The 24,165-nt window shown below is 52.9% G+C and overlaps 4 protein-coding genes across 5 annotated transcripts in view; 2 read left to right on the top strand and 2 right to left on the bottom strand.

The window, feature by feature from the left end:
• Positions 1-7,669: 7,669 nt before the first annotated feature.
• On the top strand, positions 7,670-8,609 carry LOC125085487 (U2 small nuclear ribonucleoprotein B''-like). Its single transcript, XM_047703880.1, has one exon. The coding sequence runs from the start codon at positions 7,714-7,716 to the stop codon at positions 8,389-8,391; it is 678 nt and encodes a 225-aa protein (XP_047559836.1). The 5' UTR covers positions 7,670-7,713; the 3' UTR covers positions 8,392-8,609.
• Positions 8,610-11,332: 2,723 nt separating this feature from the next.
• On the bottom strand, positions 11,333-13,451 carry PIGM (phosphatidylinositol glycan anchor biosynthesis class M). Its single transcript, XM_047703875.1, has one exon. The coding sequence runs from the start codon at positions 13,294-13,296 to the stop codon at positions 12,019-12,021; it is 1,278 nt and encodes a 425-aa protein (XP_047559831.1). The 5' UTR covers positions 13,297-13,451; the 3' UTR covers positions 11,333-12,018.
• On the top strand, positions 13,295-14,826 carry LOC125085605 (translation initiation factor IF-2-like). The gene is made up of 2 exons (XM_047704067.1): positions 13,295-13,892; positions 14,341-14,826. Exons 1-2 carry the CDS (start codon positions 13,295-13,297, stop codon positions 14,568-14,570), a joined length of 828 nt encoding a protein of 275 aa, XP_047560023.1. The 3' UTR covers positions 14,571-14,826.
• Positions 14,827-18,473: 3,647 nt separating this feature from the next.
• Positions 18,474-24,165, bottom strand: part of KCNJ10 (potassium inwardly rectifying channel subfamily J member 10) — a 30,331-nt gene continuing 24,639 nt past the window's right edge. The window contains exon 2 of one of the 2 annotated variants that reach the window (XM_047703879.1): positions 18,474-23,529. In XM_047703879.1, coding sequence (XP_047559835.1) covers positions 22,390-23,529 — 1,140 coding nt within the window. In that variant the 3' untranslated portion in view covers positions 18,474-22,389. Of the gene's footprint in view, positions 23,809-24,165 lie in introns of both variants that reach the window. The other variant, XM_047703878.1, reaches the window with a different exon arrangement.

Below are 24,165 nucleotides of genomic sequence, written 5' to 3'. Positions count from 1 at the left end.
CAGGGTGAGCCCGCACTCGCGGGCCTCAGGCGCCGCCCAGGCGGACTCCCGCTTGTTCCAGGATGCGTAGCGAAGGGGGGGCTGAAGGCAGAAAGCCAAGACGCGGGCGCGCACGATTCGGGAGCGGGGTCCGCCCGGGGGGGGCTGGGGGCGCCACCGGAACGAGCTCGCGGGCGTAACGAGGCTCGGCGTCCGGCGTTAGGCTTACGGTTACCCTTGAAATGGCACAACACGTGGTTACACTATTCCGCACGGGCGGCCCGTCTCGAAGGAAATTGTAAAACACTGAAAAAAGACCTGTGGGGGCGCCTGGGTGGCTCAGCCGTTGAGCGTCCGTGTTCAGCTCCGGTCACGATCCCAGCGTCCGGGTCGCGTCCCCCATCCGCTCTCCGCGCAGCGGGGGGCCTGCTTCTCCCTCTGCCTCGGCCACGCCCCTGCTTGCGCTCGCTCTCCCGCCTCCTCGCACTCTCAAATAAATCAATAAATAAATTCTTAAAAAAATTTTTTTAATTTAAAAAGACATCTCAGGCGAAAGCAAAGGAAACCTATAATGAAGAATTAACTCCTTGCAGGTTTAAAGCACGTCCCAGCCGACTTAAAAGCTGCGGAAGCGCCCGCGGCGGGAGGAGCGCCGCCCGCAGCGGATTTCAAGAAACAGGCCAGAGCGCCCGAAAGAGACAGAGGAAGATTGTAACAGACGAACCCCATTCCCGAAAGTAGATGCAAAATCCCTACTTGTCTGGTTTTGAAATAGGCAATTAGAGTGAGAAGTGTTCTACTAGGGCCCACCCTGCCAGCCACTGCGGGCGTTTGTAACAAACACACGCGCATGGTTCGGCGAGTCTCTTATTTGAATGGATTAAATTCAGAGAAAAGTCTCAGTAATCGCTGGCAATTCACTTGATCAACTTGAACATTTTTTACTGATTTTAATAAGGAACTGGAGCATCAGTGACCCACAGAAGTATAGCTCCTGGACAGAAGAACACCATTTAGGGGCGCCTGGGTGGTTCAGGGGGTTAAAGCCTCTGCCTTGGGCTCAGGTCATGATCCCAGGGTCCTGGGATCGAGCCCCGCATCGGGCTCTCTGCTCAGCGGGGAGCCTGCTTCCCCCTCTCTCTCTGCCTGCCTCTCTGCCTACTTGTGATCTCTGTCTGTCAGATAAATAAATAAAGTCTTTTACAAAAAAAGGAGAACGCCGTTTACTTCACACTTACACGTCGGATGCTAGGGGCATTCCTATTAAAATCTGGTGCAATAGAAAGACGTCTGCTATCGTGACATTATTTGAAATTATTAAGTTTTAGGCAAGTGTAATATGGTAAGAAAAAATAATTAGGAAATATACATATGGAAGAGAAGGCCAATTTATCATTTCTGGCATAATTACCTTAAAACCAAGAAAATTTACTGAAACATGATTAGTACTAGAGAGTTCTTATAATATGTTCAGTTGCAAAATAAACAAACAAAACTTGGTGGTGGTGATCGTGTCCTCAAACGCCTTCCAGCGCACAAAGCGAACGGAGCTTCCATGACGATGGGAGACAGTAAATACACATTCCATGCAAAGGGGAAAGCGAGCCCAGATTTGTTATTCTGATGGTTCAAGAGAATTGGTAAAATCAGCTTTCTGTATCAAAACTCCTAATTTCTATATGCGGGTAATGATTCAAAAATTGTCTGGACTAACCGTGTCCGTAGGCTAGATGTGACCATGGGCCCCCAGTATGTGACTTCCAATCAGCACTTTCCCGTAGAACCCATGTGAAAATATAATGGGAGAAAATGTAAACCAGGACAAAAACTGATTAATTTTTCAGAGGAAGACAATTATCATATGATCTCACTCCTATGTGGAATTTAAGAAACAAAGCAGAGGATCACAGGGGAAGGGAGGGAAAAATAAAACAGGATGAAATCAGAGAGGGAGACAAAGCACAAGTATACAAATATTTACAGGCCCAGGGAGAGATTTACTGGTGGACTTGGCCTTCCTTCCAGGTTACCAGTGACCTCCTGCCAACCCCTCAAATACACAGAGAAGCTAGAGAGATTCTGCCAGTGATTTAGGAGAGCGAAAGCGTGGGGCTGGGAAGGTGCGACATTCCCTAGGTGAATCGGGGTGGGGGGGGGTCTTAAATCAGAAGGCAAGGGCCCCAAATGAAGTAATTGGTACGTGTGCAAGCTACAAATTAAGAGCCTGAGCTTTAAAAACGTGATGGCATTTCTTGGACCTGGCTGACCGCTTCCTGCCCCTCTGCCCGTTGCTGTCCCCTTAGATCCCCACACCCCCTGGAGCTGTGAGTGCGTCTGGAATCAGGCAGCTGACTCCCAAGACTGGCCACCATCGCCTCTCACCTGCACCATTCCAGTAACCTCCAGGTGCGTCTTTCTAGAACACGTTCTCACTGTGTTGGCAGAGGGACTTTTTTTAAATGTCATTTTTGTGCTGGAATCCCTCCAATGGTTTTCTGTCGCATGTGGGGAAACCCCTTAACTTCTCGCCGTGGTCCACAAGGTCTATGATGGCCCTGCCTCCGCCTCCCAGTCCTGCCAATTATTCTTAGCCACAAGGGCCTTCTTTCTATTTCCGGGACTCCAAACTCATCCTGCACTTTTGTTTGCTTTGGGTGAAACGTCTCCTACCCCACTTCCATCCCATTCCTATTAATTAGATTTTCAAACGGTAAGAAATTCAAAATATGCTTCGAGGGCACGCGCTGTGTGACCAGCCGTCGGAGGACTCGGCTATGGGTTTCCCACCCTTTTCAAGAGAGGACACGTGCTGCGAGCCCACCGTGGTCACAGCCGCATGCTCGCACACGTGGGCGAAGGCGTTCCTGTGTGCACATCAGTAAGTCTGAACGCTGAAGAGACAGACACCTCTGTCTCCGGGGAGGAACTCGCCTCCCTTGTCTTCCCTGGGTTATCTTTTTCCTCTCTCATTGGCTCGGGAACTGTGGGTCAACACCAGGGCTGGGGGCTTCACTCTTTGGAGCCCAGGGGCCCCTCTGATGAAGGCTACGGATATTTCCCACCAAAAAATGGGCACACACACACACGCACACGCACACGTACACGTGTGCACACATTCCTAACCATTACAGGCAGCCCCACTTACGAGTCATTAAAAGATTCCTTGTTAGGGCACTTCCCCGGACAAACATTTTTGAAATTTCCTAGATTACAGCGGATCTCACACAAGTGGGTTTTAAGTGCTTCTCTTCTCGGGGAGGCATTCCTGGACCCTGACAGAGATTAGGACTCTGCCAAGCCTTATCAGCAGCAGCCTGGGCCAGAATTCCTTAGGTGGGCTCTTTCCTGGAAGATTATCACAGTGATTAATCTCGTCTACTTTTTGTTGTCCGTTTCAGAGGTTGACACTTCTGGACTCGTTCCCAGATTTTAGGGTTGTTGTCGGTTTGAAACCTGCTGCTTCTCGAACACTGACTCTACCCTCTGCTTAGGGAAGAGTTCTGAAAGCGGGGAGGGGCCTGGGGCCCTTCTCCCAGCTAAATGGGAGAGTGCCAAGGGAAGAAAGAAGCGGGGAGGAGGTGGAAAGAAGGAAGACGGTGTGGAGGCCATAGAGAAAGTGGCGTCACATCAGGGACAGTCAGGACTGGACGGGGAGCCCGCTTGCCCACCGGGGCCCGAGGCTCAGGATTGCCCCCAAGCCCCTAAGGCTTCCTTCAGCCCCCTCTCCCAGGGAGGCTTGGGCTTTGGTTGGTTACTTGCTTTTCAACGGAGTCAACAGAGTCTGGGGCAGGCTGTCCCCATCTGGGCGTCGCCGACGTTTGGGGACAGATGCGTCTTTGTCGTGGACCTGTCCTGGGTAGGGGGCTGATCCATAGCACCTCTGGCCTCTGTGCACTGCATGTCGGTGACCCCTCCCCCCAGCAACAGCTACGCGTGTGCCCCGAGTCGGGACAAAACAGCCCCTGGCTGAGAACCACTCAGTCGAGGCAAGTTTAAGCCGACAGACTTGGGCTCCAACTCTCGCTTCATCCCTCACAAGCATATGACCTTGAGAAAACCCACTATTTATTTGAGCCTGTTGTCTTGTCAGCATATAATATTTCTCTCAAAAAGTTGTTTTGGGAATGAAATGCGTGCAAAGCATATTGGTTCACAATAGGTTCTCAACAAACATTTGTTCCCTCCCAACTCCAGCCTCATTGACTTCACAAATATTTACTGAGTACTTGGGCTGCGTGCAAAGGATAAACACGCCGTGATTCTTATCCTCGAGGAGCTAACCACCTCACAGAGAGGAACGCGCCAGCCTCTGCAACAGAACACACGCATTCACAGAGACACTTACAAATCTTATAACTGTGACCCTCTTTTTCTCTTTCTTTTTTCCCTTATTAGTTCATCTCTCTCCATGAGCTCGCTGTCCTGCGTCCTGATAGAGGAAGGGGCCCCTGAGTCAGGTCTTGAAAAACAGGAGAACCACCCGGGGTTAGAAACAGCAAGGCCAAGGCCAATGGTGCGAGTATCTCCAGAAACTGTGTTATCCTGCGGGCGAGAGGGAGAGTGAGTGGGAGAAACTGGTGCAACGTGGAGGAAGCGAAGAGATTCGGACTCTGTCTGGCAGGTCAGGCAGAGTCGCCCAGGGTGCTGCTCTCAGGATGGGGACAGGATCAGAGCCGTCAGGCAAGCCCGCCCTGGCGGCAGTGGGAGGACAATGGAGAGGAGGAGTGAAGGGCGGGAGAGCTGGAGAACAAGACCGGTCAGGAGCCACTGATTCCAGAGGAGCGCTAATGAGGGCCTGAGCTAGAGAAGCCGCAAGGACAATGGCAAGATGCCAGGCAGCTCAGGGACATCAGGATGTAGAACTGACAGGAGCTGGTGACTGATGAGATGGGGAGGCGGGCCGCAAGTGAAGAAGGAGGAACGGCGGTGATTATGCGATTCTAGCCTAGGCAATGAGGTGGCTCCCGATGGCATTTAGAAAGGACAGGCACCCGGAAACGGCCCTTCTCTCTTTCACAGCTGCCCGCACCGACTCCGAGGGGAGGAGCGCACGCCCTCCGGCTCCGCTGACAGACCGCTGCACAACTCACAACTTGGCAAACCTGGGAGCGTGTGTGGCCGGCCCACGCCCAGCAGCCCGGTGACAGGTTAGCTCTGTCCGTCTTTGCCTGGTTCTGGGCGGGCGCAGGGAAATGGTGTCAATGGATAATCATCACTGTCCGCGGGGAGTTCACAGCCCAGACGGCGCAGGCACACAGAGGCCGAGCACGGCCCAGGGCGCCCCACGCTGCGTGCCGAGGAGCTGCCCACGAAAACGTTCCATGAAGGGCATCGGCCTCAAAAGCAGGAGCTGGGGAGAGAGACGAGGGCACCAGAAGAGTGTTCTAGCCCCAGTACCGGCACCTGCCAAGGCGTGAAGGGGTGGCAGAACTCAGCAGGGCTGTGGGCAGGGGGCGTGAAGATGAGGCTGACACACAGGCGAGAGCCCGACGGGACAGGTCTGGAAGGGCTAAGGGTCCTCAAAAGCAGAGCGGACCCTGAGTGACGGGCTGCGGGCACAAAGAGAAAGCTTTCAGGGAAAGGCCCCGGTGCTTGCCCAGTACCGGAGGAAAGCAGGGAAGGTAGCAAATGTCTCAGTGCCTGGAGCTGAAAGGTAAACTGAGGCACATGAAACACTTTCAGGGCTTGAGTAAAAGGTTACTCCAGCCGGGCAGGTCGGACTGGAAGGAGGTGAGGTCCACTCCCAACACCAGCCAGAGCCCAGGGAGAGGCAGACCCGAAGCAAGGACGGCCTTCGGCTGGCTGTGTCTTGCACGGTGGCAGCATTCGGGAAAGCCCATGGAAAAGCCGGAACTGGGACTGGCTGTTCTTCAGTTCTGACTTCTTCACCTTGAGCCACTGGCAGGCTGAGGGCTGGGTGTGCTCCGCTGGGCCGCTGGGGAGTCAGACCCACCTGCAGCCCAATGGCCTCCTTGTGTGATCACCACGAGCGCACCCAGCTCTGTGCCAACCTCGCCGGACTCCGTTAGGGAAGCGCTTCCAACTACGAGAGAGGGGCTCTGCTCTAGCCATCGTCACAGGGGACTACCGTCCCCTTCCCGCTGTGTCCTCTGCTAGACGCAGTGAGTTCCTTGAGGCCAGGACTCTGGTCGTCCTTGTACCCCCAGCCTTGCCGAGGGACCCCCCAGCCCCCCCAAGGGACCCCCCCCAGCCTCGCCGAGGGACCCCCCAGCCTCGCCGATGGCTGGGCCCAATCGTCTCGTACGTGTGGACGAATGAATGAATGAATGAATGATCTGTCAGGCAAACTTTCCTGAACGTCCTGCCTTCTACGAACCAGTTGGTCATCTCACTGCATCTAGATGCCAAGGGCAGCCCAAAGGAGTGAATTTGGCTCCAGAAGATCTGGGTTCTGCTACTGTCTCATGAAAACGTGGACCTCGGGCAAAGCGCATACGTTCTAACCTGAGAATCTAGGGTTCTCATCCATGAAGATGGGCTTTTTTTTTTTTTTTAAGATTTTATCTATTTATTTGACAGAGAGGGAGATCACAAGCAGGCAGAGAGGCAGGCAGAGGTGGGTGGGAAGCAGGCTCCCCGCTGAGCAGAGAGCCAGATGCGGGGCTCAATCCCAGGACCCTGGGATCATGACCTGAGCTGAAGGCAGAGGCTTTAACCCCCTGAGCCACGCAGGCGCCCCATGAAGATGGGCTTTTTGAAAAACCCTGGGAGTCTCAAAATAATGTGTGCCAACACGTCATAACCCTGCTCAAATGTAAGGTGTATTTAGTATACGTTATCCTCTTCTTTACAAACAAATCTGTACTTCAAAGTCAGAAAAAACATATTGAACTCAGTTACTGTATTACAGGCCAGTAAAAATACTATGGTTAACTGTGTTTTTCCACCAGCACCCACACTGTTCTGCTGGAAACCGCAGCTGGACTCTGGCTGTTCCCTGTTTGCTCTAATCACTTGCACTCACCTTGCTGTACCTCGAACGTGCCACGCTGGCTCCTACCCCAGGCCTCTGCCCCGCTGTTCACTCTTCCCAGATAATGGGAAGGTCGTGTCCGCACTTCCTTCAGGCCTTGGCTGGGAAGCTGCCTCGCGGGGCCTTCCCTGAGCCCTCTGTGGCAAGCGGCTCTACCCCTCCTCCCCGCTGTGGCTCTCATCTTCCTTAGCCTGTCCTCCTTTCCTGGATAGCAATCATCACGTGTTTTTGCTGCTTCTTGGCCTCCCCTGAAAACGTCAGCCCCACGGAGAGCATGCCTCCCTTACAACACCCAGAACGGAGCTCAGCACATGAAGATACTTGGGGCCTCGTGCCACGTAGTTTGCCAAATGAATGACATTGGGCAAAGAAATGAGGTTTTTCACTGTCATCACCTGTCATCATGTGCAATTAAAAAGGACTTGCAAAATAAGACAGGAAAATAGAAAATAGGATTAGATGAGATCCAGTCTTGCCATGAACAAGCTGTTCGGCCTTGGAAAGTCGTTGTTTCTGAGTGTCAGCGTTCTTACCCATAAAACAGGAGCAGGGACACCCTCCACCTGCCCGCATCGCAGATCACAGGGCTGCTGTGGCCTCAGTGGGCTCTTGCAGAGCATTAACAGGATGTGTGTCTGTCTTTACTGTTAACTCTTCAAACTCGTCTATTATAAGACTTGGCGCAGGCCAATTGGGAACTGGCCTAGGCCTCTGGCAATTTGAACAGTTTAACTCCAGACATGGATATCAGACCAAATCATACAATTTACATCAACAATATGAACGACAAAATTAAAAAAGAAGAGTTGAAGAGATCCCTGTATGCCCTGTTTTCTCAGTTTGGCCACGTTGTAGATATTGTAGCTTTAAAGACGATGAAGATGAGGGGGCAAGCCTTTGTTATTTTTAAGGAACTGGGCTCATCCACAAATGCCTTGAGACAGTTACAAGGATTTCCATTTTATGGTAAACCAATGCGAATCCAGTATGCAAAAACAGATTCTGATATAATATCTAAAATGCGTGGCACTTTTGCTGACAAAGAAAAGAAGAAGGAAAAGAAAAAAGCAAAAACTGTGGAACAGACTGCAACCACTGCAAACAAAAAGCCTGGTCAGGGAGCACCAAATGCAGCAAATACCCAAGGAAATTCAACACCAAATCCTCAGGTCCCTGATTACCCTCCAAACTATATTTTATTCCTCAATAATTTGCCAGAAGAGACTAATGAGATGATGTTATCCATGCTGTTTAATCAGTTTCCTGGCTTCAAGGAAGTACGTTTGGTACCTGGGAGGCATGACATTGCTTTTGTTGAATTTGAAAATGACGGACAGGCTGGAGCTGCCAGGGATGCTTTACAGGGACTTAAAATCCCACCGTCCCACGCCATGAAGATCACCTATGCCAAGAAATAACATATTGGATAGTTGTCTTTAAAGGACTTGGTGTTATTTATAGTGTTTGTTTTGATAACATTTGGTCAGGCCATTTTTTAATAGTTGGAGTGAGGGGGGAGTGAAAGTGAAATTTTTGTGAATGATTTTAAAAAATACCTAGTCTTTGTTTAGCCTTAGTGAACTATGAAATATGAAGACCTCAATTTTGTATAATAAACTTCTATTTGTATTCTTTACCTAAAAAAAAAAAAAAAAAGACTTGGCGCAGGCCTGGATCTCTATGTAATTGCCTAAAAATAGAGAACAAAGGTTAAAGCTTCCCTTTGACAAGTGAACTGAGCTTCATATATTCAGGCTCCAGATTATTATCATAGTCACTGTGTCATTTCATTTCATATAGCAGACAAAGCAATTAGCAGCGGGTCTGAGCCACTAGAAAGATTCTGCTAGTCTGGGGTTTTGTTCAGGATAAAGAACACAAACGCCTGTTTTTACTAAATGGATGGTTCTCCTCCATTGTGCTGAAAAAGTGCTTATGCTGTTTGGAAGCTTCTGACGCCGGCAGAAGACATGTGCTCCCACCGACACTCTACCCTTGAAGGAGCCCTTGACTTGATGGAAAATGACATGCTGCCTCAGGGCCACGAGCCAAACCCCAGCTTAATTGGCTTAAAACCAGCAGGAACCAGACATCTGAACACTCTGCAGAGGCATTTTCACAGGTAACTACTCTTTTCAAAGAACCAGATCAAGATGAGAAGGAACAAAGTTAGAGTAGTGGGTAGTTTAAATGATTATTTAGTATAAACCCAGGTTCTTTTCCTCTATTCATTAGATTTGGGGGAGGGGGCCCCTGGGTGGCTCACTCGGTTGAGCATCTGCCTTCAGCTCAGGTCATGATCCCAGGGTCCTTGGATCGAGTCCTGCATCGGGCTCCCTGCTCAGTGGAGAGCCTGCCTCCCTCTTCCTCTGCCCCTCCCCATCTCATGCTCTCTCACTCTCTCTCGACCGCACTCTGACTCTATCTAAATAAATAAAATCTTAAAAAAAAAAAAAATTTCAGGGGAAAAGGCTTACACCTAGACTCCAGGAGTAGCTCCTTCTTTAAATGCTTGTGAACAGACAGTAAAGCTGGGGAGGCAATGGGAAATGGTTCTACGCCAGCAGCAGTATATTAACTCATTTAATCCTTGCAAACAACTCTCTGACGATTCTAGCATCATCCCCATTTCACAGACAGCTAGCCCGTCTGGATAAAAGCGGCTTGCCCACGGTGGCGCACCGGAATTTGAACGAAGCTGTGTTCCCATGTGCCACGCTCAGTCATGAACCGTAAACGGATGACTACAGAACGGGCATCGTACACTGGACTCCAAGGGGAATCCGACAATGACCATTTACCTTTCGGAAAGCATGGTCACGGAATTTCCACAGCGGGAGCTCCACAGCTGGGCTAACGCGTGCTTTAGCAAATCCACTTCTGACACTGGGCTAGGACAAGAGTCACCAAGAAATGATGCAATTTGGTGAGAAGATGTGGATGTGGGAGGGGATTATTGAAGGTCTGGAATTATCGAAAAGAAAAGTTTGGGAGTCCCACGAACTTCTGCACAAATGCAAGAGGACTGCCCCTCAAGCAGGCCTTGTATTCAAAGTGGTGACTACACAGGCCATCTTGTATTAAAATACAAGATGAGGAGACACGGAGTGCTCAGCTCTGTTCACTTTGCAGTGATCTGCATCTCCTGGGCCTGGGCACTTTTTTAATTATAAAAGAATGGAAAACAAAAACAAAAACAAAACCCAGAAAGAACAGTGGTGGCTGGAAAGCCGCTAGTGAACCATCACATACAGAGAGCCCGCAAGATAAGAGCTTATGTGGGGGGGCGCCTGGGTGGCTCAGTGGGTTAAGCCGCTGCCTTCGGCTCAGGTCATGATCTCAGAGTCCTGGGATCGAGCCCCGCATCGGGCTCTCTGCTCAGCAGGGAGCCTGCTTCCTCCTCTCTCTCTGCCTGCCTCTCTGCCTACTTGTGATCTCTCTCTGTCAAATAAATAAATAAAATCTTTAAAAAAAAAAAAAAGAACTTATGTGGGATATAAGACCAGATGCTACAAGAAAGGTCACGGTCCTCAACAATTACTGGTCTCACCTATTTTCACCTAATGACACCCTTGCAAAACCACCCACTCTTCCCTTCTAATGGCAGGTCCCAAAAGGTACCCATCCAAGAACTGTGGCCCGTGACAGCACTCTCACTCTTGTCCAGTTCACAGACACCTTATTCTCGAAGTCCTCTTTGGCCTGAACCGGTATGAAATATTCTACTTCTCCGAAGTTGTTTTTGTTTTTGTAGTGTGAAAGAACAATGTTGGTAAATTACTCATCTTTTAAAACCACAATCATAAAATCAGTCTCCTGTATTACTACTGCATGAGTGTGAGGGAGTCCCCAGCCTACATGGGTTATGTTAAAAAAAATTTTTTTTTTTTAGCTCATTTCAATGAGCTCATTTGTAGCTCATTTAAAACTGAGAAAGCATTTCTTCCCTAGACGTATATAGTAATAAGGGAAATGGATCTGCTCACTGAAGCCTCATTTCCACACTCTCTCCCTCAATTTCCTGGTCTAGATTTATGACTACTTAGGCTGCTTCTTAAGCTTTCCAGCGCCTCCCACACAGGTCTCCATTTCCACCATGAATTTTTTTCAAGTGGGGTATTTTTAACCTGGGAAATGTCTTACTAACAATGTAATTTCGTATGGCTTAAAAATCTCCTAATTTTCATTTTCACAACACAGATGACACTCGATTACCTTAAATTCTGTATGAAAAATATCTTAAGGCAATCAGAAAGTTAAAAACAAAGAGGTATAAGAGAACATTAAAATGTCCCTAGTAGTTCGTGAACTGCAAACATTGAAAGCAAGATGCTATTTTGAAATCTGTAATGACTCAAGTTTAAAGATGGGTGAACTTTAATTTAATCGTGTATAAAACCAAATGGTAGTCTAATACCACTGAGACTAAGTGCTGAAAAACGAAGTAATGAAACAACTACATGAAACATGATTACAATTTAAATCCTTTGGACTCTTTTTCTAAGCCCCCACTTTTAATACAGAACGAACTCTCCCAGCCTAAGCCGGGTGGTATTGGTTAACATTTGACATCCAAAAGCTGTACTTTAGGAACGTTCCACGAGTTCTCACAGCTGTTGGGAAAGCTTTAAAAAAGAAGAAGTGGGGGTTAAAAAGACAGCTTCGGACTGTAGCACACTATAACCGGTACGAATGCCGACTTGGACTTTAGGTCTCTAAGTCCATTCCTCTGTTCTTCTACAAAAACCTTTTAGCATCTGATAGTTTAACCAGATTTCCCATTTCCAACAAGTAACCTTTACTTCCCATCATGCCCCAGAGAACCGAGACTCCTGAGATTAGGACAGAGGCGGACCTCAACCGCTGAGTCCCCTTTATATATAAGGCAACCATTCGTTTCAATTCCCGCTGGAACAGGGTTTTATGCTCCAAACTGAATCTTCACCAGAGCGCATAGGATGCTCAAAAATGTGTCCCAAAGCTCTCTTCTGGTCCGTTCGGGACAATGACAATGTAGTAGAAGTGGCAGAGGAACTGGAGTCCTATCAGTCGTATTTGATTCTCTCCACCGGGGGTTCCTCCTTGTAATGGGAAATTATTTGAATCAGGATGGAACAGTTGATCAGGAGGAAGAACAAACCGGCTAACCAGATAAACAGAAACGTGTTCTTCCCCTGGAACTCCAGGACGTAGGCAGGCGCCAGCCACAAGGCCTGTCCTACAAACCACAGCATTAGGAGGGCCGCCGCCCGCTTCCGAGGGATCCTCACGAGCGGCATCACGAGGGGCAGCAGGCAGAGGTACCAGAGAAAATACTGGGAGGTGCAGACTTTGTTAAAAGTCACGAAAATGGCCGTGTGCAGGAAACAACAGAAGACGAGGTCCCTGTAGTAGGCGAAGGACACGGCCGAGAGCAACACGAACTGCGGCAGGAAGGCGGCGATGCCCAGGGAGGGGCTCCACGGGCTCTCGGCCGTCAGGTACAGCATGTAGAAGTAGGGCGAGAAGTTGTGCCGCGTGTCCCGCCGCGTCAGGTGGTACAGGTAGGTGTGCTCCACAAACTCCCAGCCGTATTTCCTGTAAAAGCCGGCGCCCAGGGCGGAAAACGTGAGCCCGGCCACCGCCACGAAGAGCAGCACGGCGCGGCTGCACAGCCTCCCGAGGAACTCGGACAGGCGCGCCCGGAAGGAGCAGCGGCGCGGGCCGGGGCCCGGGTGGCCGCCGCCGCCGCGCTCCGGGAGCAGGTGCAGGGCGATGGGAAGGACGTAGGTCACCGGGTACATCTTCATGTGCACGGCGACGCCGTAGGCCACTGCGGCGCACGCCACCTGCCTCCTCGCCAGCAGGTACAGCGCCGCCAGCACCAGCGCCGCCACCAGCGAGTCGGCGTTGCCGCGGCTGGACACCGCCATGGGCAGGGGGTTGAGAAGCCAGAAGACGCAGTAGCCGCAGGCGCGGCGCCGGCCCAGCCCCCGGAGGCGCAGCAGGCGGTACAGGAGGAAGGCGGCGAGGAGGTCGCCGCTGATGAACAGAAACTTCCCGAAGAGCTCACACAGGTACACGTTGGGCGTGAGCAGCCAGCCCAGCAGCGGCGTGTAGCGGTAGGTGGCCCGCAGGTACGGGGAGCGCCCCTGCGTGACGAAGCGCGCGGCGTCCGTGAACACCTGGTAGTCCACGTCCGTGTAGCGCACGAGCAGCGTCCGGTCCTGGAAGACCCCGTAGAACACCAGGGCCACCCGCGCGAGGAAGGCCACCCCGAAGACCCCGGCGGGCGGCACCCGCAGGCTCAGGAACCATTCCCCCCAGGGCTTGGTCGAGCCCATGACCGCCCGGCGCCTCAGCCGCTCGGCCCCAGCCCCGAGCTGCCCTCCGAGCCCCGACCCTCGCTCGGCGCCCGCGCCTCAGGCGGCCGGCGCATCTCCCACCCGCGCGCAGCCAACCGAAACGGCCGCGGGACTGTCGCTTCCGGCAGAGAGCCCCGCCCCCGCCCCGCTTCCGGGGGGAGGTGCCGCGCCGCGCCCTCAGTGGCCCGGCGGGGATTGCCTTCCTCTGGATTGGCTGTGTCGTCGCCGCTCCTTCCTCCGGCGGGGGCGGGACTTCCGGCTCCCGCGGGAGGCGTGGCCCACGGGCCCGGGGGGTCCGCGGGTCTGGTCGCGGAGCGGGACGACGGTCCTCTTCGCGCTAGTGTCCTTCCCGCGCCGCAGCTCCGTCCCGCGGAGACGGAGCCAGAGACGGAGCGAGCTTCCAGCCTCGTCCCCCGGCCCGGGGGCCCGGGGGCCCGAGAGTGAGAGCGCTTGCCGGGCGTCCCACCGCCTCTCGCCGGTCGCCGGGGCTCGTGGGCCGGGCCGAGCGTGCAGCTTGCGCGCGTGCTCGGGCCGCAGCCCTGATTTGAAACTGCACGTCCGTGTCCAGACTCGAGGTGAGCGGGGCCGCGGTCTTGTCCGGCAGCCCTGGGTGGCGTGTGCGACGGGAGGCCGGGAAAGGGGCCCGGGCCTCGCCGCCGCCGACTGGGCTCTTCCTTGTGTCCCGGTTGCCTTCCCGTTCGCACAGCACCTGACCCTGCGGGCCTCAGCCCCGGTGTCACCTCCCGAAAGCTTCTGCTTTCATCCGCCGTGCGACGTCGCTGCCTCCTCCACCGAGGGCGGACACATGGGGGGGCGGGGCTCCGAGCTCTGGAAGGTCATTCCCACAGGAGACCCTGCCTGCTGCCTGCCCTGTCCGGTGCCGCCCGCTATCCCAGTGCCCCGGGCCCCTCTGCTGGAGTGACCGTTCTTCATTACGGCATTTGTCACAGGGCCTTGTGACACCTGATTTTTTGTTTCTCTTTCCTCGCTTTCTCTTGGACACTTCGGGGTCTTTGGGAACAGAGATGATCTCGTCTTTCCTGTACCTCGTCTCACGCAGCCGCCGGCGTACAGGAGGCCTTCGGTGCCAGTTGAATGGGTCCGAGTCCCTCCAGAGTGGCATCCTGGGAGTGCTCCCGCCTCCCAGTCCTTCCGTTCTCCCGTATCCCTCCCCCACCTCCAGGTCCGATCCTCCCGCACCCGCGCGTACCCTTGCTGCCCTGAATTTCTCACCAAGGACTCCTGCCCGTTAGGTCTTTGCCTTCTGCGGGCACGGGCTGCTCTGAGTCTGCAGAACTGTGAATGCCGGAATCCTTCCTTGTAAGTGATATTCATAACCTTTTCAATGAGATTGTAGGGTTTTTGAGGTCAGGGATTATATCTTATCCTTAGTTTTTTTTCAGTTACTCATAATTTATTGCAGTCATAGGCACATTATAAATGTTCAGCAAGTACTGCCTGACTTCATTTCACAGATTGATCTGGCTTCCTAGGGGAAGCTTCCTTGACTAGAATAAAGACAGTAGGTGACTCCCTTCAGCCTCAACACGCAGCTCCCTGGACTGCCCCCCCCAAGCCCCCGCCCACACCTCATGCATCATACAATTGACACTTACCCTCCGGATGAACCGTGTGAATCGTATGTGTTCCATATTCATATTCCCGTATCTTTTTCCCCTTCCATAAGCCTTAGTGTAATTACAGGCCTCATGTTGGTAGTTACTTTTGCTTTTCCTTTTTTTAAAGATCTTGTTTATTTATTTGACAGAGAGAGGGAGTTCACGAGCAGACAGAGACAGAGGAGGAGGCAGGCTCCCTGCCGAGCAGAGAGCCCGGACGTGGGGCTTGATCCCAGGACCCTGGGATCATGACCTGAGCTGAAGGCAGACACTCAATGACTGAGCCACCCCGGCCCCCGGGCAATTACTTTTAACTCTGTTTTTGTTTTGTTTTGTTTTGTTTTGTTTGTGTTTTTTCTTTGCAGCACAGTAGCTACACGTACGGTGGGAGCCCATCACCGTGCTGCTGGCGATGATTCCCAGCAGCCAGTTCTGTTGAGGACTTGCCTGCAGTGTGTCAGGCGTTGTGCTAAATACCACGTAGGGAGGATACGCTGCCTGCTGCCTTCTCAGATGAAGAAATCAAGACTTACCAAGGTGAAGTAATTTTCCTAAGTCACATCATGCACTAACGGCAGAGCTGGAACACAGAAGCAGTTCTGCCTGCTGTGCGGCTAACCTGTAAACAAAACGTTGATGATGAATTTTGATTTCCTTCTCTGCGCCCTTCTCATTTGATCTCTTGTCAGAATCTTTCTGATAGCCGCTCTCACTGTGACTCTGGCTCTGACTTTTCTCTCTGCCAATGATAGCCAAGTGAGGCCTAGTCCAGAGAGCAGACGATGTGGGAGGCGGGTGTCTGAGGATTAAGTAAGGGTCCTCTGACGGGTTGGTTTAGGTAATGTGGCAGAAAGCCTCAACCAAATGACCCTGTAGAGCTTACCTATAAAAGAGATGGGAGGCACCAAATTGGGCAGATAAGAAAACCAGAAACAGCTAATCAAACCTGACTTGGGTCACTGAAGTCAAAGGCGTGAGATAGAGGTAGTAGTTGTGGGACCAAAGAAGGGACTGGGGAACAGGAAAATAACTTGGACAGGGAGGTCCGACTTCCTTACCGTTTCTAGGCAGGATGGAAGTATTCCAGGCTTTAAGGAGCCCTCACTGAGCTCTTTGCACTGGGCTCAGGGATTCTGTTTCTCTCCTCTTTCCAAAGAGCTGCAGGTTTTCAGATGGCTCAGTGCTCATTACCTCTTGAGCTATTACACACAGTCCTTCTAATTCCCCTTTCACCAGCCGCCTCCAGGCTTCTGCCCCGGTAGATCCAGCTACACCCGGGTGTGGCTTGTCCCCAGCATCCTCACCGAGGGCCTTGACCTGGGTCACTATACTGTTTTACTCTCCTCAGCTTTCCAGATCTACTCTTCCCTTTGTTGCCCTGTTCCAGGCAGCATCACACCGTCTCCCCTGCCATCTAGCTCCCCATGAGAACAGGCCAGTGGGAGGCACTTGCTGAGACCCAGCTGAGTCCTGCTGTCTGAGACCACCGCTTGCCCTGGAGCTCAGCCCCCTCCCTTGGCTATAACTCGCACCACTTCCTGCCAAGTTTAAGACTGCTAAAGGCTTTCCAGCTTCGGGGAGGCCCTGGGAGCCTCACCATCTCTCCGCTCATTAGCCCTGCCCACACCCTTGTAAATAATCCCTTCATTAAATGGCATCCCTGTTAGCTCTTGGAGTGTACCCTCTGTTTTCTGCTGTAGTATATGCTGATTCAGTCACTTTCCTTATTTTGTTTTTGTAGATCTTGCTTCTGTTTCCTGCTTTGTAGTTTCCTTGGAATTTATTCCTAATTCCTTTCATCCTCAGGGTCCTATACCTTAGTCAAGACCTTTAACAGCTCCGTTTAATAGTCCGTACTGACTGCGTCCACTACCCAAGGGTCTCTGGCGATTACCTTCGCCCCAAGCTTTTGAAAGTCTCTTAACTGGTTTAGTGTTTCCTGCCTCTCAATTCTCCTGCTCGGTTGATATTCATAAACAGTACTTTAATTAGATTCTCTCCTTCCTCAAATATCTTCAGTGGCTCTCAGCTGCCTATAGAAAAAAAAAATTGACCATTTAGCCTCACATTCAGTCCCTCCGTGGCCCTACCTTTTCAGTCTGTTCGCCTATAAAGCCCTCTCTTCTAGGGTTATGACCCGTCCTCACATAATACACTCGTGCCTTCTGCCTCCAGTACTTCTGACGCTCTACCAGCCGCAGAGAATCCTTTCTCTCTCGCTTGCCTACATGCTCCTTGTGCTTTGATGCTGGCCTCTAACCTCAGCTCCTCAGACTCTCCCTAGACCTCAGATCTCTGTCAAATGATCTCTCTCCTTGCACGACAGTGAGCTTACTGTCTGTTCTCTCTCTCTCTGACAGTTAATTATGTCCTGCCTTATGAAATACGTTACCTAAATCTTTTACGGGTATTTAACAAATGTACGCGCTCCACTGCGTACTGGCTGTGTGAACCCGAGACACGTTCCTTCCCTCCCCCTTCCCTTGCTTCTGCGACATCTACTGAGCAACGTACGTGCAGGTGTCAGGCTCTGCTGGTGACCGAGCGCTGACACGAATCCCATTCACGTGGCTCTTAAACGCGCGAGCGACACAGATATTCGTCCAGTAAATCCACAAGCACAGCTGCCGCTCTGGTAAGCGCCACGGGAGGTGGGTCTGCGATGCAGCCACAGCTTTCAGCAGGTGCTTCGGTGTGAGACTGTGCGACAGGCGCGGGAAGAGTGAGCGAGGCTGGGGCTGGCCAGCGGTGAGGCATGGCGCAGGAGACCAGCGGGTGAAAGCCCGTACCGTGTGCATCCTGACTCCTATTTCCTTCTTAGTTGAGTGGTACCTTCCACGGAACAGGAACTCAACATTTGCCGATCTTTCTTGACTCTTAGGTCAAATGTGTTCTAACCAGACCTTGTAGATCGATACCTTGCCTGGCCTAATGCCTGTCCCTGGGAGGTATTGTCCAGAGGTGTCTCCTAGGTCGGTGTATCGGGCCCTTAGTGTGTGTGACTTGTTACTGTGTCTAGTTTTCCTCACAGGTTTGCAAGTTTCTTGAAAGTTTAAGGGACTATGTATATCGTATATCGTATATCTTATATCTCAGATGTCTTGTGAACCAGCCCTCAACTAGTGTTTCCTAAATGTTGTAGTTAAGTCTCTGTTGATGATGGTAAGAGACCCCGTTTTCTCCCTCCACCTCCCTCTGTGCTTCCATTTCTGGGGAGCAGGAGTCAGAGACTCTGGGATATGTTACCTCTTGTCGGAGAGGGCTCAGGACTGGATATGGACCACCGGATCTTTTTCAGGGAAGTGATGCATCAGAGTGGAAGAGAAATCCATTTCTTCGAATGTTGGGGCACAATGCCCCACTGTGAAGCGAATAGTTCTGTAGAGCCTCAAGGATATGTAAGGACTGTCTCTGCACCCCAGCATGGAAGGGACTTTGGGCACGACTCACTGGCTGAAAGGAGCGTTGCCCAGGACCCCAAACAACTTAACTTTCCTGGACTGAGCTGAGCCAATATCCAGATTTCTGAGTCTTAACTTTTTTTTTTTTAATCCTTTAAAAACCAAGTGTGAAGGGTATTTGCTAAAGGATCCTAAGGTGGATGAGGGGGCTGCGGTAATGAGGGAGGGAGGGGATGACTGCAGTGAAGGCGAGGGCCTGGCCATGCTCAGTCCTCCCAGCGCAGCCTCACTCGACCCTCCGCTCTCCTAGACAGGCCTGCAGGTTCAGGCCCGAACACTAGGTTGGCTTCGATTTCTAAAAGAAGCTGGAGTAAAGCACAGAGATTCGTCCATTTTATTCAGCAGCTTATTCTGAAAAGACTAAAATTAAATAAAAGAAACCAAACAAGCTCCTGGTCTTGTTTGACTAGGTAAGTTTGACCTGGTTTAGTCTTTAATGCGGCGACTGGAAAAGCCGCCCCTGGACCGTTGTGCTTCAGGAGAGCTGGCCGTGACCTAGCTGTTTATCCACAGCAAGGGGGGGGCATGTCACCTGCTACAAAGAAACTAGGTTAAACAGCAGGGGAAAGGACCAGGGTAGCAGCCTTGGGGAGGGGGCAGTGTCCCCGACTTAGAGCAGTGTTACAGCTTGTGGCTTTCCTCTGCCCAGGCCTTACGGGGAAGCCCCTGGATGGTCTTACCAGCTGGCAGAGATGGGTGGTGGATAACGAGGCAGAGCAGAGTCAGGATTCCAGAAGCTTCTCACGGAGCTGCCCCCTCCCCCGGGGCAGCCGCTAGCCCCCTCCTCCTGTTTGCCACGCACCCCCTTACCGCCACGCCCAGTGCCAGGACTGGGGCTCTTCTGGCTTAGAGAGCATTTGGGCAGCCCGCAGCCACGTAGAGGGCTGGGCCTTGGCCTTGGGCCCGTCCTGAGCCCCACACCCTTGCAGTGCTGGTGTTTGGAGGCTGGGGTCATGGTGACCCATCAGTGCCCCACACACACCAAAAAGGTCAGCTCCCGGTTGGACTTCCCGTAGCAGGCTGAAGCTGCTGTGGCCCTCCCTCCCTGTGCAGGAAGGGGACATACAGTGTACTTCAAGAAAAGGACACAGAAGGTGCTTTTATTTTAAAACAAAACAAAACAAAAAAAAGTGCTACAGTGACAGGACACCGCCGGGTGCAGCACACAGCATAAGTGGGTTCCAGATGCCTGTGGCCCCAGCAGCCACCCCCTTCCTGTCTCCCTCCTCCCGGACCTCAGCCTGCGGGGGTTATCAGAGGCCTCAGCGGGCATCTCCTCACTTCCGAAGAGCTGCTTCCGTGCCTCCCTCTCCCATCATCAGACCCGAAAGCCTCCTCGGCTCTCTCACTTCCATCTCGAAACCAGGATCACGGGTCAAAAGTCCGGAAATCGGGGGAGTCCTACCCCAAAACCAGAGCAGGGTTCTGCCCCCACGCTAACCTCTCCTTTCCATACATTCAGGATATTTGTCCTAAACACATCTATATACATCATACATCTCTCCACGTATATATTATCTCTGTGTCTCTTTCTCCCTAGGTCAGCCTTCCATTCGTACCATGTCCTACTTCCTGAGCCTCCACCCAGGTCTCGGCAGCTGGTGCAAGGGAGGCTGGTTTCATCGATTTCACTGGGTCCCTAGCAGCGCCCTGTGTCATCATCACACCCTGAGTACCTTCCCCCATTGGTGGTTTTGCCCACGTGGCATCTCCCCACTAACATCGGTGCCTAGGGTTCCTGCCGTTCCAAGTCTGTGGTTGGCGGGGCCAGGGGACCCCAGACCCGGCTGCTTCTCAAGCTTGTCTCAAAGGCTGAAGAAGGGTTTCGGCTCCGGGGAAGAGGCCATAGTGTAAACTGCTGGTTGGGGGTAGGAGGACGCACTGTTTTCTGGAAAGGCGTATGGGAGAGTCAGCCAGGCTGTGTTAAAAGGACAGTGTGACTTAAAGTGCAGCTTAGAGCAAGGTCTGGGGTCACGGAGGTGAAGCAAAAAGGTTAAGTCAGAAGATGTCCTCGTTCTGTTATGCAAGAATCTGAGCAGCGTCTGGGGCCTAGAGCGGACGGCAGGGGACGAGGGAGAGAGGACGTCCCTCAGGAGGGACGCGGCTGTTGCAGAAGAGACTAGTGGAAGGTAGCTTGCTGTTGGGTAAGAAGGTGCGCACGTGCACACACACCCACAGTCCAGTACTCTGCGCCCTTGCACGTGCGAAGAAGGTAAGTCTAACAGTGAATAAAGTTGAGAGCCTAGAAACTGGCTCTTTGCCTTCTGTTCTTCTGTGTCGGATTTTCAAGTTTTTCTGGTTCTGGCTTTCTTGAGAGCTAGGGTGTTGGTGGGGTTTGCGGTCCGTGAAGAATGCAGGGTCTTCCATTTTCAAGTCGTGGTTAGCCAAGTTCGAGGAAAGATGCACGTAAGAGGATCTTACGCGGATCCTGTGGTGACCGTGGGTCCAGCCTCGGAACCGTGAGGTTTCTCTGTAAAGCTCTGCACGCAGACGCACGTGCACATTCTGGGGAGGTGTGTTGCTTGTCACAACTGACCCGAGTCCTCCCGAACAAGCTGCCACTTGACTCGTGCAGGGGACTCTATGCCCGGCCACCATGGGGGCAAGGGGGACAGTTCCTGTACCTAAATGAGACCAGGAGGCACTCTTGGGATTTGGGGCTTTACAGAAAGTTCTGGGGCCCGTTTGCCCTTCTTGGCCGTTCCCACGGCCCCCAGCAGGGAACAAGGAACAGCTGAGCTTGGTCTCCTAAAGTGTGCCCTTTAACTCCCCTGAAGGTGGCTTTGTGGCAGAGGAGAGTGGAGATGGGGCTGGTGCCACTTTAGCCCAAGTCTCGGCAACGGCTAAGGGAGACCCTGGTTATTTGATCAGCAGGCATGGGCTCCTTCCCTCCCAGCGTTGCCTAATAAGATAGCTGACATTGTCAGAGGGCCACAGGCAGGCGTGACGGGGAGAGTGGTGTCTGCCGGCCACAGAATTCTGCCCTGCCCCAAGCCCTAATAAAACACCCGTAACTTCCAGAGGCTCCATGCTGCAGTCTGGAAATCTGAGAATTTACTCCTCCTGCATGGTGGGGTTGATGTCACTTTCCTAGGGAATCTGGGCCCTGTAAGCATCTGGAACATCATTTCCAGACCTTTCTGTGGGACCTGGGAACATACTGGCAAGGCTCCTCCCATCCAGAGGTCACAGGGAATCAAATCCAGGGCTGTGTGCAGAGTAGGGTCAAGGTCTTGGACAAGAGTTCTGCATTAGTCCCTCCACATCGAGAGTTCAGATTCCGGGATGGGTGCAGGTGTGGTGTGACCGTTTCAGGTTTCTTGGGTCAGCCTCAGTTCTCTGGGAGCAGAGGCAGCTATGAAAGAACTGGGTATTGGAAGAGAGGGTCCACTTGAGAGAATGGAAAGAGGAAAACTGGTGACCAGGGCTCTAGATTATAGTCCAAATTTGCCAGCAGAAATGAACCACCCTATGAGAAACCCTGACTTCTCTCAACAGGGCTTGGTAGAGAACCCAGGATAAATGAATTCCAGATTCCCATCTTTCTAAGGGCACAGACCCCAAAAGGACTATCAGAGTTTTGCCTTAGGGAACCAGCTGCGTGGGAAATTAGAGGCGGGTGGGGGCTCCAGCCTCAAGCCACCGAACGGGAGGTGGGGGGAGTCTATCCATCCAACTGGAACGGCCCTCCTAACATGAGTCTCCAAGCATGGCTGAGGCATTCTAAGCCACTTCAGCCTAATCTTCCCTCTCCTTCCCCCATCCTGTCGTAAGGGAGTTGTGCGTCGGGTGGAAGTTGGGGAAATGAAGGGGACGATGGAAGGAAAGCTCGGACGCCAGTTGGCCTCGCCTAGCCACAGGCCACCAGGTTAAAGCAGAGGGAGTGGAGGATGGGTGCTTCTGGGACTCTCCGGTGAGCCCGGGTAACAGCCCTCACCCAGAATGCCAACATCGGAGAGACCAGAGGGATGGGGAGGTGGGAAACCAGGCCATCAGACGTTGCTGATGCGCACGCTAAGGGCGCTGCCCTCCTTCTCCGCTTGCTCCCGCAGCGACTCCTCCAACTTGAGCTTCTCTGGGTCTCCGTAGCGCATGGTGCTGTCACGGAGGCCACTAGGAGGGGCCACTTTCACTACTTGGTCGAAAAGGCTGAAGTCCGCTATGTACTTGCCGCTGGCTGACAGCGAGATGGCGGGTGTGAACTCGTAGCCCCAGAGGATCTCCTCCGGCAGGTAGGAGGTGCGCACCTGGCAGGTGGCGCTGGTGGACTCCACCGTCCCGCTGAGAATCAGCACCAGCTCGAAGTCGCCCTCGCCGCTGCGAAGGGGCAGGTCCTTCAGGGGACTGCTCTCGTCCACCACGTGGTAGAACGTCAGCGGCAGAATGAGGAACGGGCTGTCGGAGGCGGTGTCCACCTGGAAGGTCACGTTGACCTGGTTGAGCCGGATGTTCTCACCCTCTTTGGTCTGGTAGGTCTGCAGCAGTTTGCCCGTCACCTGGCAGCCGATGAGGAGGCTCTTGCGCATGTTGGCGACGCGGATCATGAGGCAGGGCTTCCCGTCGTGCGCGGCGACCACGGCGTGCCGGCTGAACCGGATGGTCTCCGCCCGCTTCTTGGGCCGGGCGATCTTGGCCAGGAAGGTGCCCGTGATGAAGATCTCCAGGATGGTGGTGAGCACCAGCTGTGCGATCAGGAGCACGATGGCCAGCGGGCACTCCTCGCTGATGTAGCGGAAGCCGTAGCCGATGGTGGTCTGCGACTCGAGGGAGAAGAGGAAGGCCCCGGTGAGCGTGTGCACCTGGACCACGCAGGGGGTGTGGTTGGCGGGGGGGCCCAGCTCCAGCAGGTCCCCGTGGGCCACCGCGACCAGGTACCACACCACACCAAAGAGGAACCAGGTGCCCGCGAAGGTCGCCGAGAAGAGCAGCAGCTTGTACCGCCACTGCATGTCGATGAACGTGGTCCACAGGTCCTTGAGGTAGAGGAAGCGCTTGTCGGCGATGTGCTCCATCCTCACGTTACTGCGGCCGTCCTTGGTCAGGACTCGGCGCCGTCGGACCGCTGGGCCCACGAGGGGCCGGCTCTCCGTCTGCGTGGTCTGACTGTAATACACCTTGGCGACCGATGTCATCTGGAGGGAGCAAGACAGCATAACGCAGGTTACAGCAGAAACCCAGCCGACTCCTGGCCACCCCCCAACTCGAAGGAGGAAGTCACATTCGTTTGGTGCCGCTGACTGGTTCTTACCAGTAGCCAAGATTTATGAGCACCTGCTGAATGCCAAGCGCCGTGCAAGACACTGGTGGGTCAATAAGACTGACATCATCCTTGCTCCCCAAGAACCCACAGCCCAGTGAGCGAGACACGTTCAGTGAGCAAGTACTCACAACGCAGTCTGATCCTTGCGATTCTTGGGAGACGCAGAAAAGACAGGGTCGTAATAAGCTCACAGTGCCTTGAAGGTGGGCCAAGAAGAGAGGGCTCTACCAGTCTCTAATCCCCGCAAGGCCAGTTCTGTGACGCCCTCTCATCCTGAAATAGGGTCCCTCCCCTCCCTCATGAATGGCAGAGCAAGAAAGACTATCCTGTTAAAATCGTTCCAGGCCAACCCCCCCTTAAAACACACAAACCCTTCATTTACTCACTTTACTCCCGGCCCTGAGTCAGTACTCACTGGTGACACCAAGATATTCACCTGGCTCAGGAAACAGCAGAAACCGCCCATCCTTCTACCCTTGGAGATGTCCTCTGAGCACCCAGTCCATTT

This window comes from Lutra lutra, chromosome 15, assembly GCF_902655055.1.
Source record: "Lutra lutra chromosome 15, mLutLut1.2, whole genome shotgun sequence".
Taxonomy (NCBI): Eukaryota; Metazoa; Chordata; class Mammalia; order Carnivora; family Mustelidae; genus Lutra; species Lutra lutra.
This window is presented reverse-complemented; position numbering and strand designations above follow the sequence as displayed.